This window comes from Panthera onca, chromosome F1 (assembly GCF_046562875.1).
Source record: "Panthera onca isolate mPanOnc1 chromosome F1, mPanOnc1 haplotype 2, whole genome shotgun sequence".
In the NCBI taxonomy this organism is placed as follows: domain Eukaryota; kingdom Metazoa; phylum Chordata; class Mammalia; order Carnivora; family Felidae; genus Panthera; species Panthera onca.
The window spans coordinates 5,083,973-5,099,208 of NC_138355.1; the positions used below are offsets into that span (position 1 = coordinate 5,083,973).

Genomic DNA, 15,236 nt, shown 5'->3' on the forward strand with positions numbered 1-15,236 from the left:
GCCTGGGTGGCTTGGTCGGTTGAGCGTCCGACTTTGGCTCAGGTCATGATCTCGTGGTCCGTGAGTTCGAGCCCCGCGTCGGGCTCTGTGCTGACCGCTCAGAGCCTGGAGCCTGTTTCAGATTCTGTGTCTCCCTCTCTCTCTGCTCCTCTCCTGTTCACGCTCTGTCTCTCTCTGTCTCAAAAATAAATAAACGTTTAAAAAAATTAAAAAAAAAAAAAAAAGGCAGGCGATTGGGGCGCCCGGGGGGCTCAGCCGGTTCAGCGTCCGACTCTCGGTGTCGGCTCAGGTCACGATCTCACGGTTCATGGGTTCGAGCCCCCGCATCGGGCTTTGTGCTGACAGCACGGAGCCTGCTTGGGATTCTCTCTCCCTCTCTCTGCCCCTCCCCTGCTCGCTTGCTCTCTCTCCTTCTCTCAAAATAAGTAAACAAACTTAAGAAAAAAGAAAGGCAGGCGACCGGGGGCACTGGCTGGCTTGCTCGGTGCAGCGTGACTCTTGATCTCCGGGTCGTGAGGGTGAGCCCCACGTTGAGCGTAGAGATGACTTTAAAAATAAGGGCAGGCGATCACTTGGTTTGAGAACCAGTCTGGAGCCAGTGGTGCCGGGAACAGGGGCTGTGGCTGCCCCCTCCCCCCCGCCCCCCACCAGAGCTCTGGATCTGGGACCTGCCTTCCTAGCTGTTAAGTCCCCTGAGCCCCAGATTCCTTTCCGATCCCCATGAGAACAAGAGCAACTCCTGGTTATTGGAGCAGCGTCCTGTTGGACCGAGCCCAGCAGGTGAGTTCCCGGAGGACAAAGCAACTTGCCTCAGGTCACATGGCTACCAAGGGATGTGACTCTCCAGACCTCTTGGTGAGACCAAGGAGAAGCCTGGACACGGGGTGGGGGGGGGGGCCGCTCCACAAGGCCCTCCCTCAGCCGGGCCACCCAGGAGGCAGCGAGGGGTGAGGGCGGCCGAGAGGTCACCTGCCTGCACACCGGGGACGGTGATGCTGGGGGCAGGGGCAGAGGCTCGGAGGAGGAGGAAGATTCAAGAGCTTCCTTCTAAGGGATACTAAGCCGCTTTGTCACTGTGTCGCGGGGAATACGTGAAATCACCTGTCACAGCTGGCAGAGGCAATGAGATGGCTCCGGTGTCCCTGCAGGGTCTCCTCACGTGTCCGGCGACCTGGGGCCTCAGCGGTTAGCGCCTGGTGCCCTCTAGTGGCGCAGCTGGGCAGTGGGGCACCGGCAGCCAGAGCACGTCTTCCCGGGCTGTCCCTTTGTCAGGGGCACGTATGGGAGCCACCTGCTGTCCCTGAGCGCTCTCTGGGGGACAATGGGGGACACTGGAAAGAGGAAGTGGGGTCTGAAGACTGGGATTCTGGCCCCAGATGCCTTAAATAAGTGCCTTGGGTTATTCACGTGAGCGAAGGGATGCCCACGCCCCCCTCCCCCCACCCCACCCCCGCCTGCCTCAGGGACCCTGGAGAGACAGGTGACAGCTCCTCGCCAGGTCAAAAGCATTGCTGAAGAGCAAACTATTGCGCTCATGAGAAAACAAGTGACAGCGCAGGTCCCGGATGCCAAGGACGGTTGGAGGGCTGGTGTCGGGGAAGGGGCTGGGGCAGGGGAGCCAAGGAGGAGAAGGCGTCCCCCGCAGAGGCGACGGTGTAAGTGCGGCCGGGGAGGGCGGCGGGGAAGGGCGTCAGCAGAGACAGACACGTCCGTGCAGGGCGAAGTGAGCCTCCGGGGAGAGCCAGGCCATGGGGTTGGAAATGCTCACTTCCTGTCCCTTTCTCTTAATCCAAAAGGCAGGTAGGTCCGTACTGCCCAACCCGATCTACAGACTCAATGCTCTGCCTATCAAAATTCCAGGGGCATTTTTCACCAAACTAGAACAAACCATCCTGAAATTCGTGTGGACGCACAAAAGATCCTGCACGGCCAAAGCAAAGCTGGAGGCGCCAAACTATGTTACAAAGTTACGGTAACACAAACAGTATGGTGTCAGCGGGAAGACAGACACGTTGATCGAGGGAACAGAACAGAGAGGCCCCAAATAAACCCACACGCATACGGGCAGGTAATTACGACAAAGGAGGCAAGAGTATACAACCGGGGACAGTCTCTTCAATAAATGGCAGGAAAACTGGACAGCTGCATGCAACAGAATAAAACCGGACCATTTTCTCACACCACACACAGGAACTAACTCAAAATGGATTAAAGATCTGAAGGTTAAGGCCTGAAACCATAAAACTCCCAGAAGAAAACATACGTGGTAAACTACTAGACATCGGTCTTGGTGATGATTTTTAATTTTTTAAATGTTTATTTCTTTTTGAGAGACAGAGAGCATAGTGGAGGGGCAGAGAGAGAGGGAGACACAGAATCCGAAGCAGGCTCCAGGCTCTGAGCTGTCACCACAGAGCCCAACGCGGGGCTCGAACTCACAGACCTTGAGATCGTGACCTGAGCCGAAGTCGGACGCTTAAATGACTGAGCTACCCAGGCGCCCCCTGATGATTTTTTTAATTTGACACCAAAAGGAGAAGGAACAGAAGTGAAAATCGGCAAGTAGGACCACATCGTACGAAAAAGCTTCTGCACAGCTCAGGAAGCAATCAACAAAATGAGAAGGTGGCCTACTGACTAGGGGAAGACAGCATATCCGATTAGGGGGTTATAGCAGAAATAGATAAAGAACCCACACAGCTCAACAACAGTAACAATCATTTCATCAGAAAATAGGCAGAAGATCGGAAGAGGCGTTTCTCCAAAGAAGACAGACAACAGCCAACAGACACGTGAAAAGATGCTGAACATCACTCACCATCAGGAAAATGCAAATCGAGACAATGAGATACCACCTTACGCCTGTCAGAATGGCTAAAATCGTAAAGACAAGAAAACAACCGGCGTGGGCGAGGATGCGGAGAAAGGGGAACCCTCGGGCACCATTGGTGGGAATGCAGACTGGTGCAGCCACCGCGGAAAACGGCGCGGGGATTCCTCAAAAAATTAAAAACAGAAATACTACTCCACTTCTGGGTTTTCATCTGAAGGAAATGAAAACGCTGACTCAGAAGGGTGTCTGTCCTCCCACGTTCGCTGCAGCGTTATTTACAATCGCCAAGACACAGGAACAGCCATCCATCGACAGGTGAACGGACGAAGAAAATGCGGCGTAAATATGAGGGAATATTACTAGGCCATAAAAAAGAGTGAGACTTTGCCATTTGCGACAAGGACGCATCTCAAGGGCATTATCCTAAGTGAAATTCGTCAGATAGAGAAAGACAAAGACTATATGATACGATCTCTCTTACATGTGGAATCTTAAAAAACCAAAAACCAAAAACCAAAACCAGGATCATAGATACAGAGGATATTGGTAGTTGCCAGAGGCAGTGGCTGTGGGGTAGATGAGATGGGTGAAGTGTTTTTCTTGTTTAGTTTAAATGAATTGAATAACTTGTATTTTTTTTTAAGTATAATTTAGGGCGCCGGGGTGGCTCAGTCGGTTGCGTATCTGACTTCAGCTCATGATCTCGCGGTTCGTGGGTTCGAGCCCCGCGTCGGGCTCTGTGCCGACAGCTCGGAGCCTGGAGCCCGCTTCGGATTCTGTGTCTCCCTCCCTCTCTGCCCCTCCCCTGCTTCTGCTGTCTCTTTCTTTCTCTCAAAAATCAATAAAACACTTTACTGACTCAGAATGTCAGCAACTAGGAATTTGAAGTTTTTCCCATTAAAAGGGAAGTAGGAATATTTGCTTCTATGAAACAGAAAAAACTAAAACGTCTACTTCTTGAAGCACGTTTGCCAGAGGCTTAATACCGTCAGAACAAGGTTCCCACCCTCCAGAGTAGGCTGTGAGGAGGCCAGTCCCGACCCCGTCGGCTTTCTGGGTCTCCTTCCCAGGCCCCTGCCGGGGACCCCTGCCTCCACCCCAGCTCCTCACCAGCCGGGCCTTCCCGCCCTTCCTCCCGCGGAGGGCCCGTCGGAGGGGCGAGGACAGCTCAGGGCTTCGGAAAACGGGTCTTAGGTTTAGGCCATGGGCTTTCCTCCTCACTGGCTGCGTTCCTAACTTCTCCCAGCTCCAGTGTTCCCATCAGTAAAATGGGGAAATACTAATTCCACCATAATTCTCAAATTAGGGGCGCCTGGGGGCTCAGTCGGGTAAGTGTCCGACTCTGGGTTTCGGCTCAGGTCATGATCTCACGGTTTGTGGACTCGAGTCCCACGTCGGGCCCTGCGCTGACAGCGGGGAGCCTGCTTGGGGATTCGGTCTGTCTCCCTCTCTCTCTGCCCCTCCCCCACTCATTCTCTCCCTCTCTCTCTCTCTTTCTCTCTCTCAAAATAATAATAATAATAATTCTCAAAGATGAAATGAGGCCGTGCATCTTGCACATGTAACATCGCGCCTGGCGCTCGGTCAGTTCAGGCACTTCGCGTGTTTTAGGTCACACAGGAGGAGCTGTTGACCAGGAACAGCGACAGGGTGTGCTGCCTGGTAAGGGCTAGCTGGGCACAGGGACGTGTCCCCAGGTGGCCGGTGGAGAGCGGTGCAGACACTCCCCCCCTCTCCCCCCTTCTAACTGGGGAGGCCGCGTCTGCAAGCTGGCCGCCACGACCTCAAGGGAAAGAGAGAAAGAAAATCAGGTGAGAAGACCGCCTCGATGCCACTTTCCGGAAGTAACTACTGCTAACAGTGGGGCCGAGATTTGTACTGTTTCCCAGGAGAGCAAAACTGGGGCAGCAGAGAAGGAAGTTTGGGGGGTCCGGAGAGAAGCCAGCTGTGGAATGGGGATTGAGGCCTGCTCTGGTCCTGATGGGGGCGGGGGCAGGGGACGGGGGTGGGGAAGAGCAGGGGGCGGGGGCTGGGGTGGGGGGTGGGGGTGCCGGAGGCAGGGGGCAGAGGGCAGAGAGCAGGGGGCAGTGGGGAGGGGGGAGGGGGGCAGGGCAGGCAGTTACACACACACCTTCCTTACACCCCCAGCTCTCTCCGCACCGCCTTTTCTTCTGCCTGCCACGTTCTCCACGTCCCGTGTCCACACGTGTCCCTGGCCCCCGGGCCACCCCGAACAAGGACGGTCTTACTGACCGGGGACTGGGGCGCGGCCAGGCCGCACGGGCGCCGGGCAGGGGAGTCCTCGGCACGCGCTTCCCGGCGAGGCTGCACGGGCCTCCAGCACCAGCTCTTACTCCTAAAAGCCTTGCAGGGGGCACTCGGGCCCGAGCTCGAAACCTGCGCAGGCCTGACTCTCGGGGGGCCCCGTGACCCCCCCCCGGGAGCTCCCAGCCTCTGGCTCTGTCTGCCTGCAGCTCCGGCCCCCCCCCCCCCCCAGCCCAGGGCCACTCAGCTCTGTGGGAAGCTGGACGCACGTGTCCTCCGGGGGGTGACGCCCTCCTCCCTCTCCCTGGAGGTCGAATCCAGCCCTGCCCTGACCGGGCCGAAGGGCCGAAGCGAAGGGCAGGCGCCCTTAGCAGGCGAGGTCCCCCTGTGCCGGGTGGGCCCCGCGCACCAGGGACGAGCCAGGGCCCGGCAGTTGCAGGTCCTGGGTAAGTGCGTGTTGGTGGATTTAGGCCCGGGAGGGGGTGGCCTTGGGGGGGGTGACGAAAGATGAGGGTCACCCGTCACCTAGGCCAGTTCGCCAGCGGGCACAGCGCCCAGAGGACGGGATCGAGTGTCCGACGTGGGTGTGAGTCCTGGGCCTACTCTCCAGCCAATTGCACTCGGGCGACTCACTTCACATTTTTTTAATTTAAAAAGAATTTTTCTAACATTTATTTCTGAGAGAGAGAGAGAGACAGTGTGAGTGGGGGAAGGGGCAAAGAGAGAGGGAGACACAGGATGTGAAACGGGCTCCGGGCTCTGAGCGGTCGGCACAGAGCCCGACGCGGGGCTCGAACCTACGAACTGTGAGATCGTGACCTGAGCCCAAGTCGGACACTTTATCGACCGAGCCCCCCAGGCGCCCCAGGTTTTTGGCAGGGTGGAGCCTGTCATTCTGGCCCCACAGGGACGAACCTGGCCCACAGGCTCTCGGGTCTGGAGTCGAAGCCCGGCGGTCTGACTCACGCGAGGGGCCCGCCACGTTCTAGACCGCGTGCCGGACCGCTCCGCACGGTCTCACTGCACACCCGCCGGAACCTTTCGGTGAAGCGTGATCCCCTATTTACAGGATGACACCTGCACACCGGACTCGCCAACATCTCCCCGGTTGCCCAGCTGAAAGTGGGAGGACTAGTGCACTCGTCGCGACGGGCACCCGGCGACGGGTGGACGTGCCAAATCCCTACGTCGTACACTTGAAACGAATACGACTGTAGGTCAACTAGATGGAATTAAAGTAAAAATAAACTACCAGCAAATTGGCGGCGGGGGGGGCGGGGAGGGGGGGATTGGCAAAAACCAAGACTTGAACCCAGCGACACTGATGCCAATGCCACAGGCGGCCAGCCCCTGGGGACACGCGCGAGGGACACTGGCCTGCACGGGGAAACCGCAGTTCAGTCCGGCTGTGTGGACGGCACACCCAGCCTCGGCCCCACCAGCGACCAGCGGCTCCATGAGAGCTGCCCCTGGGCCTCAGCATCTTGCGTAAAGTGAGAGAAAAATCATCCCCCCCACAGAGAGCGCTGGTCTGGACCCAGCGTTCAGCAGGTAAGAGGCCCGACAGAGCTGGCAGCTTCCACCTTTGTGTCCGGGCTGCTGCCCTCCCTTCCTGCACCCCAGCCACCAGGCTCTTCTCTGCCATGAGCTCTGGTCCATTCTAGAACAATCTCCTGACCTGCTCCCGGGGGCCGGGACGGAGCAGAGTATCTTTCCAGCTCTCAGGGTCTAGCCCACAATTTCTTGTCTTTAGACAGTGCTCCCCACAGAAGCGGGGGGCACCCGGTAAGGTCCTGGAGTTCTCTAGAAGAAATTAAGATTAAGCATAAAAAAGCAAGGGAACAGGGGCGCCTGGCTGGCCCGGCTGCTAGGATGTGCACAACTACTGACTTTGGGGTCGAGAGTTCAAGCCCCACGTGGAGGGTAGAGCTCGTGTTAAAAAAAAAAAAAAAAAAGGCAGGGAAATACAAAATAAAACTTTATTGAAGCAACTAAACAGCAAACCAGAGAACACTTTGTTCCATGGGACACCTAGGGCAGGCGAGTTAAATATCCGCGCACTTTTCTAATTGGAACAACTTTAAGTTGCTCATACCTTTCCTGTCTGTAACTCAAAGCAAACAGCCCCGCTCACGTTTGTACCTCTGTGTCCTCAACCCGGCAGCAGGCCGACCCTGCCTCGGGCTCCGGCTGGAGGACGTGACCGAAGGAGCCGTCGGCTGCAGGTCTGCAGACCTTCTTGCCGAGCGGGACTCGGGACGCCCCCACCCACCGCCGGCATCAACCCCCCGAGCAGCGTCCCACAGACGGGATGGGAAACCAGCGTGGCCCGGCCTGAACGCATCTGAGGAGGATTCGTCACAAGGCCCTGCACACTAGGGAGCCGAACCCGGCCCTGCACAGCCCCTCGGGGATCGGAGGCCTGGTGGCCTCACTCCTTCTTGCCTCCGGGGGCCGGGTTTCTCGTCAGGAGCTTCCCGGAGTTGGAATGGGTCAGCGTGGACACCGTGGGGGACTCCAGCTTCACTCTGTCCAGGAGGGTCTTCTTGAGTGCGGCCGGGGAGATCTTCTCCTGGTCGGCCATGGACTGCAGCTCCCTGCGGACAGAGCCCCGCGGGGGTTACGGGAGCCCGAGCTTCACGAGGCTGCCCGGTGCGCACGACCCCGGGCCCCCGAGAACCCGAGCCCGCCCCAAACCACAAGCCCCCGGATCAAACGCGCCCGGAAGCTTCTCAGAAGTGCTCTTTAGCTACGTGTGAGTCACTACCGGGTGTGCAGCTCCCCACGGTGCCTGCGGTCACAGGAGGAGTCGGCATGGAAAAGCCCCGGGTTTGGAGTCAACGCTTCCCCGGCCCTGCCTCCACCACGTACTGGCCGCCTGAGCTTGGGGACGTCGTCTCTGAGCCCCACCTTGCTCACCCCGATAGATCACAGCCACCCCGCCACCACGGCCACGGTGGGCATTAGCGAAGTAAGGCCTGCAAGCTCTCAGGTGAATCAAGTCTAATGAACCGTGGCTCTGACCGGAGCACAGACTCTGACGCCGCTAATGGACCAGGGACGGCAGGATCTGCCCGACGGGGCTGGCCCACGGGCCACGGAGAGATTAACCCACCGTGTTCGGATACAGGAGGCCTCCACGGCGTTGATGAGCAGGGAGCGGAAGCCCCCGCTCTCTAGGAAGTGCAGGGCGTGGATGGTGGCACCCCCGGGCGAGCACACGTTGTCCTTGAGCTGGCCAGGGTGCTGCTCTGACGCCAGCAGCATCTTGGCAGCGCCCTGGGGCGGGAGGGAAGGAGGGGGGGCGGGAGCGGCCGGTGGGCCTTTGGAACTTCCACCCTTCCCCACACCAGCCCCGCCCTTCCCCAGCCTTACCCCGGCTTCCCCACCGTGCCCCACCCCCAGTTCAGGGACCCACGGAACCCCCATCCCACACCCCGGTCCAGAACGTGCAGCGTGTAGATACCAACCAGCAGGGCCTGGGCCCCCAGTCGGACGGCCAGGCGCCGGGGCAGGCCCATCTTCACCCCGCCATCAGCCAGCGCGTCCAGGGCCATGAATGCCTGCGGGGACACTCGCTGAGCCCCAGGGCAGCAGGCACTCGGGGCATTCCCTAGGGCCCACTCTCTCCCGGTGACCGGAACTGGCGACCGGAACTGGCCGCAGAGGCTGACCTCCTCCGCTAGCTGGCCACACCCCCAGCCCCAGTCTGCCTACAGCCCGCCTGCCGCCCTGGGTCCCCAGAGGGCCTCACGTAGGCAGGCCCGCTGCCGCTGAGCCCGGTGACGGCGTCGATCAGGTCCTCCTCCACCTCGGTGCAGAAGCCCACGCTGCTCATGAGCTGTTCCAGAAGCTGCCCGTCCTCCACCAGGGCGTGGGTGCCCGTGGCGTACACCGTGGCGCCCTCCCGCACCACCACGGGCGTGTTGGTCATGCAGCGAATCACCTTGGGGGCCGGCTGGAACGCCATCAGCTTCTGGGACGCGGAAGAGGCCCAAGTGAGTCCCTGCGGCGCAGCTTCCACCGGCACCCCGCCCCCTCCCACAGGAGCACCCGGGGAAGAGAGGGGGCACCTTCTCCACAGAGCTGATGGTGACACCGGCAGCACAGGAGACCACGATGTGCCTGGCCTGCACGTCCGCCCCGATCTCGTCCAGGATGAAGGGGATGATGTGCGGCTTCACGGCCAGGAACAGGACGTCACTGTGCCTCACCGTCTCCTTGTTGCTCCGGGTCAGGTTCACGCCCATCTTCTGCAGGAGGAGATGGTCCAGGCTCAGGGCGCAGGGCGGCCTCGCTGGGCCCATGTCCTCTTGGGGAGCAAGCGAGCCCCTGCCAAACCCACTCTGCCCCTGCAGCCTGGAATTCCTGTCCCTCGGGGAGTCTGCCCCTCCCCCCAGGGGCCCGAAGTCCCCTGTCCCACTACTAGGCGGGTGAGCTAAATGCTGGATACGAACAAGCTTCTCCGAGGCAGCCAGGAAACAGCTGTCTCCCATCCAGGGGTTCGCATGGAAAAAGGCACAGGCAAAGGGAACGGTGAACCGGGAGCGCCCAGTGGGAGGCAGAGGAGTTGGGTCCAGCCTTGGACCATGACTGGACACCTGTTCGCCAGGCCGCGCGGTCTCCGCGTGGTCCAGGGGCGACCCGGAGGTCACCCCTCCGCTTTGGACTCCAAACTGAAAAGCGGGGCCCTCCAGTTCTGGGAGCTGCCCAGATTTAGGGTGAAGAACTAACTCAGCCAGCTTTCCCAGCGATCACTCGTGCCTCAGAATAACTCCGAAAAGGGGCTACCGTGGGCTCCGCTTTGCAAAAGAGGAAACTGAGGCTCAGCGTGGTTGAGCACCTTAGCGTCGCACTGCCAGCAGGTGAATTAGGCAGTTTGTTCGCGGCGCATCAGTGTGCCGGGCGCTTAGCACACCTCGGCCTCCATCCGTGTCGGGCCCACCCCGCGCCGTCCGCCCCCTCGCCCGCCCCTCGGCCCCGGCCTCCCCGGCCCCGCCTACCCGGAGCGAGGACACGGTGGGCAGGTCCATTTCCGGGGAGCTGGCTATGATCCTGTGGGCCGACAGGATGCCTGCGGAGGACGGGACCCGTCAGCCGGCGCCCCCGGGAGTCCCGGACGCGGCTGCGGCCCGTCCGCCCCCGCGCGCTCACCTGCGGCCGTGAAGCCCCGCGCCAGCGCACAGGCCAGCTGGCCCGCGCCGATGAAGCCCACGCTCATGACCGCGGGAAGGGGCTCGGCGCCGCCGGGGAGCTGCACGAGGCCGGGCCGACAGAGCCCCCAGAGGCCCGCGCGCGCCCCGGAAGCCAGACCCGCGGGGCTTCCGGCGGCTTCGGGACCCCTCCCCACTGCCTCCGCGACAGACGGCGCCGCGCGCCACGCGAGGGCGGCCAATCCGCGGCCAGAAGCTCGACGGACCAATCCGCGGCCAGAACCTCGGACGGACCAGTCCGCGGCCGGGAGCTCGGGCCGTGTGCCCGCCCCTTGCGTCCGGGATTGGGCGGTCGGAACCTCCGGAGCGGAGGCCGGAAGTCGTGTCCCCAGCTGGCGTGTTCGTCTGGGGGCTCCTCCAGACGTCCGGGGGTTCCGGGCGCGGGTCAGGCGGAAGTGTGGCCAGAGTTGTGCCTGGGGCGGACCGGCCGCCGCCGACTGTGGGCGGGAGGCGTCAGCGGGTTGCAGGGATGAATGGGGCGGGGATCGGGCCGGCTAGCGGCGGCGCGCACCCGGCTGAGCGGGGCTGCCGCTGGAAGCCCCAGCTGCCCGCTCGCTCCCGGCCCGCGGGCGTGGTGGCCGAGCAGCCGGTCCTCGGCTGGAACCTGCAGGGCTCCCAGGAACTGGTCCCGAGGCGTGGTGGATAGGCTCCTTTCCGGTGCTTGGGAGGATGGACTCCTGAAGTAGGGAGGCGGCCAGCCCCCTGCCGGTCGACCGCCGTCTGTGCTTCCTAATTCGCCCTTTCCGGTTGATCTCCACCCAGGCACCCACCGGCGGGCAGAGCGTCCCCCGTGGGAACCGAGACTTACCCCTGGAGCGCAGGGACCGCCCTGAGCCTGGTGCCCGACCCCAAGACCGTGGTGACCTGACCTTCACTGCCCACCTGCTCGGACCCACGACCTGTGTCCCACACTTTCTTTATATGAACCTGGACGTGCTTTGAGCACTTTGGAGACGGTCTTTGAGACCCTAGTCTGCAGTCTCCGGGTGGTGGTCTCACCGAAATAAATTCCTTTCCTGTTTTCCCACCATCCGTCTCTCTGCCTTTGATTTTGTGCGTGGCCAGCACCCGAATCTGGTCTGTCTGGGACCCCCAGGGCCGGGTGCTCTCGCCCCCTGCGCCCCGGGTACAGGTAGGGCCCCGCCAAGTACAGGGAGGTCTATGCCTTCGCCACCCCACCACTCGGTGTATACGCCCCACACACGGGCGGTTTCCACTTCCATCCGCAGTAAAGGTGTAAGTAAGGGGCCTCGGGGACCGGGTGACAAAAAATACGGAGGAAGAACGCAGCATCCCTGAAGGATTAGCAGGAGCGGGAGAGACCGTGGCCTCCCCAGCCCCTGTCTGCCTGCGGTTCTGCAGCCCCGCCCCTGCCCCCTCCCTGCACCCCTCCCTGGGCGGCGAGCTTCCTCTACCTGCTCCCCCTGAGCAGGCCCCACCCTCTCGGTTCTTGCACCCTTAAAGGTGCAGGCCAAATGGTCACTATTTTTATATTAAAAGTTTTTATTTGTTTTTATTTTTTTTAATGTTTACTTATTTTTGAGGTTGAGAGGGACAGAGCCTGGGCAGGGGAGGGGCAGAGGGAGAGGGAGACACAGAATCTGAAGCAGGCTTCAGGCTCTGAGCTAAGAGCACAGAGCCCAACTTGGGGCTTGAACCCAGAACGGTGAGATCATGACCTGAGTGATGTCGGATGCTTAACCAGACTGAGTGCCCCCAGGTGCCCCATAACTTTTTCTGATTAGAAAAGGAATACAGGCAGGGGCGCCTGGGGGGTTCAGGTCAATCAGACTCTTGATTTCCGCTCTGGTCATGATCTCACCACCTCTTGAGATGGAGCTCCTCGCTGGGCCTGAAACCTCAAGATTTTCTCTCTCTCCTTCTGTGCCTCCCCTGCTCCGGCTCGCGCTCTCTCTCTCTCTCTCTCAATCTCTCTCTCTCTCTCTCAAAAAAGAAAGAAAGGAATACATGCATATTGAGGAAAATACGGGAAATACAAAAACAGTAAAAGTTAAAAAGAGTCAAAATCACCTACAATCACACTTCCTAGGGATAGTTTTTTGGAAACATTGTTGGTGTATTTCCTTAACGTTTTATTTTACAGGCGTATAGACTTTTTCATCCTTGGAAATAAATGATAAACGTAACAGTCGTGAAATTTCTATACTAGACACGTAGTAAGCATTTCCCAATGCCACTGAAAAGTTATATGAAACAAGATCTTAGTGACTACTTGGCATTCCATTATGTGGACGCGCCACACAGATGTAACCGCTGTCCCAAAGGTCAGAGTGAGGTCCATTCATTACACAGATGCCTACCAAGCCAGGTTCTGGGGAACAGCCATTGGCAAAGCAAAGTCCCTGTCCTCACAAACTTACATCAGTTTTTAATATTATTCACACTACTGTGAGGAAACCTTTGCCTAACTCTTTGGTTATTTCCTTAGTTACATGTGGTTAGTGGCTTTTGTTTTTTAATATTTAAAAAAAATTTTTATTTTAACGTTTATTTATTTTTGAGACAGAGACAGAGCATGAGCAGGGGAGGGGCAGAGAGAGAGGGAGATACAGAATCTGAAACAGGCTCCAGGCTCTGAGCTGCCGGCACAGAGCCCGACGCGGGGCTCGAACTCACAAGCTGCAAGATCATGACCTGAGCCAAAGCCGGACGCTCAACCGACTGAGCCACCCAGGCGCCCCATGTTTTTTAATATTTATTTTTGAGAGAGAGACAGACAGACAGAGCATGGGCAGGGGAGGGGCAGAGAGAGGGAGACACAGAATCCCAAGCAGGCTCCAGGCTCCAGCCTCCGAGCTGTCAGCACAGAACCTGACGCGGGGCTCGAACCCACGAACCGTAAGATCATGACCTGAGCCCAAGTCGGACGCTTCACCGACTGAGCCACCCAGGCGCCCTAACATGGTAGTGGCTTTAAAGGCTCCCCATGACGGCCACCCTCCCCTCCTCCCTCCCTCACCCCTACCTCCTCCTCCATTCAGGGGGTTTCAGCTGCTGAGGCCCCTCCCCCCTCCTCCCTCCCCACAGCGCCCGCCCCCCCTTCCCCGACAAAGTGCCCCCGCTTGTCCAGGTGCTTATCCCAGGGGCCCTCCTTCCTGGCCTCATGAGCAGGCTCCCATGTTCTAGGAATGGACGTGACCCACACATGACCCAGGGAGGATTCTGAACTGCTTCCCGCTAACCCTGTGGCAGAGCCCTTGCCCCCAACCCTTCCTGACCGAGGAGGTTCTCCAGGAAAGCACACTGTGCGTGCAGTTCTTCCAGCAACCCAGCAATTCGTGTTGGCTGTAGAAAGAAAAATGTAGTGTGATCAAAGGGAAAAACGATCATTGCTTTTAATCCCACCACCTAAAGAGATCCCACGTGACTCTTCAGAGTATAGCTCGACGCCTCTTTGGCTTACAAATCGGGCACGTATTACATCTGCGTCTGATTTCTTTATTTTTTTAGTGTTTATTTATGTTGAGAGAGAGTGGGGGTGTGAGCGGGAGAGGGGCACAGAGAGAGAGAGAGTCCCAGGCAGGCTCCATGCTGTCTGCGCAGACCCCGATGCAGGGCTTGACGTGGGATCGTGACCCGAGCCAAAGTTAGGAATCGGATGCCACCCAGGCTCCCCGCTTCAAGTCTCTGGGACTTCCTCTTCGGCCTCTGTTGGTTCCCACCCTGCTGGCAGCTCCCGGCTGTGATCTGAGTCCGGCCCCCCGACACGGAGGACAGGGAGGGACGGAGGAAAGAGGCCGCTCCAGGTGGGCAGGGGGCAGGTGCAGTGAACACAGGGAACTGACCTACGAGGCCTGTCTTGGGGCTGCAGGACGCTGGACCCCCGCACCTGCCCGCCACGTCCTAACAGGTCACAGAGCGGCCGCAACGGGGTTCGGTCACCCATACCCTCCAGATGGTCCCGGCGCCACATCTCTGTCTCAAGGCCGTCCTTGGGGCAGCTTCCCGGAGAGGGCTCCCGGGGCCACATTCCAAGGACAGCAGAGGAGGTGAGGCACCTCCATTGCCCGGGTCCAGCTCACAGGTCAACTGGCAGTCACGTCCTCTCATTGACCTTCCCAAGTAGCCTCATCTCTGTGCCTCCAGCCAGAGAAAGTTCTCTGCTTTGAAGGACTCATGTGATAAGATCGGATATACTTGGGTCATCCAAGATCACCTCCTCATTGTGAGGTCTGTAACCTTAATCCCATCTTCAAAATCCCATTTGACATGTAACCTAACGGGCTCCAAGGACTGGGGGGGGTTGGATGTACTCGGGGAGAATATTCTGTCTCCCGCACTGTCTCCCTGCGCTGATGAACACGTCCTTACATTTTGAAACGGAGTCAATCTCCTGGATTTGTTTTTTAGCTCACATCGGATGATGCGAACAGACTCGTCCCTGCCCCTGATGGAGTGTGACTGGCTGGGGGTCCACAGGTCGTTTAGAGCCACGGAGAGGTCACGGAGTAGCTGGTAGGATTCTTTAGAAGGGTATGATATCCTTCCTGTAGAGAAAACAGCTGTGCCTGGTGCCCACAGCATCCCACGCAGAAGGCTGTCTTCTGGAGGTGACCTAGCCATCTCTGGGTCAGAGCCACGGCCTCCCTCCCCACCTCCAACGGTATGCCTGCCACGTCCTCAGACCCTGGCTGTCCAGAGACTAACGCCACCGTCCCCTCCACTGTCCAGTTGTTCTTCGTTAGCTCTGCGGGTAAACTGAGTCCCAGATCTTCAACAGCCATGCAGAAGGGACTCCAGCTGACTGGGAAAGGTGAATGCAGGGGGACTGCCCGATGTGGCGGCTTCCAAATGACCCGGTGACTAATGCCCGTGTCGTCAGCCCGGCACGCTTCCTGGGGCTTGCAGCGGGAAGGAGCTTTATAACGCATTCTCCACAGATCTGCATCGCCTCGGTCTTGATT

General features: G+C 59.1%; 1 protein-coding gene across 1 annotated transcript; it reads right to left on the bottom strand.

The window, feature by feature from the left end:
• Positions 1-7,063: 7,063 nt before the first annotated feature.
• Positions 7,064-10,437, bottom strand: PYCR2 (pyrroline-5-carboxylate reductase 2). The gene is made up of 7 exons (XM_078441348.2): positions 10,253-10,437; positions 10,102-10,172; positions 9,172-9,351; positions 8,853-9,074; positions 8,569-8,661; positions 8,214-8,377; positions 7,064-7,695 (listed from the first exon to the last, which is right to left on the bottom strand). The coding sequence occupies exons 1-7, from the start codon at positions 10,317-10,319 to the stop codon at positions 7,530-7,532; spliced, it is 963 nt and encodes a 320-aa protein (XP_078297474.2). The 5' UTR covers positions 10,320-10,437; the 3' UTR covers positions 7,064-7,529.
• Between the last annotated feature and the right edge of the window lie 4,799 nt (positions 10,438-15,236).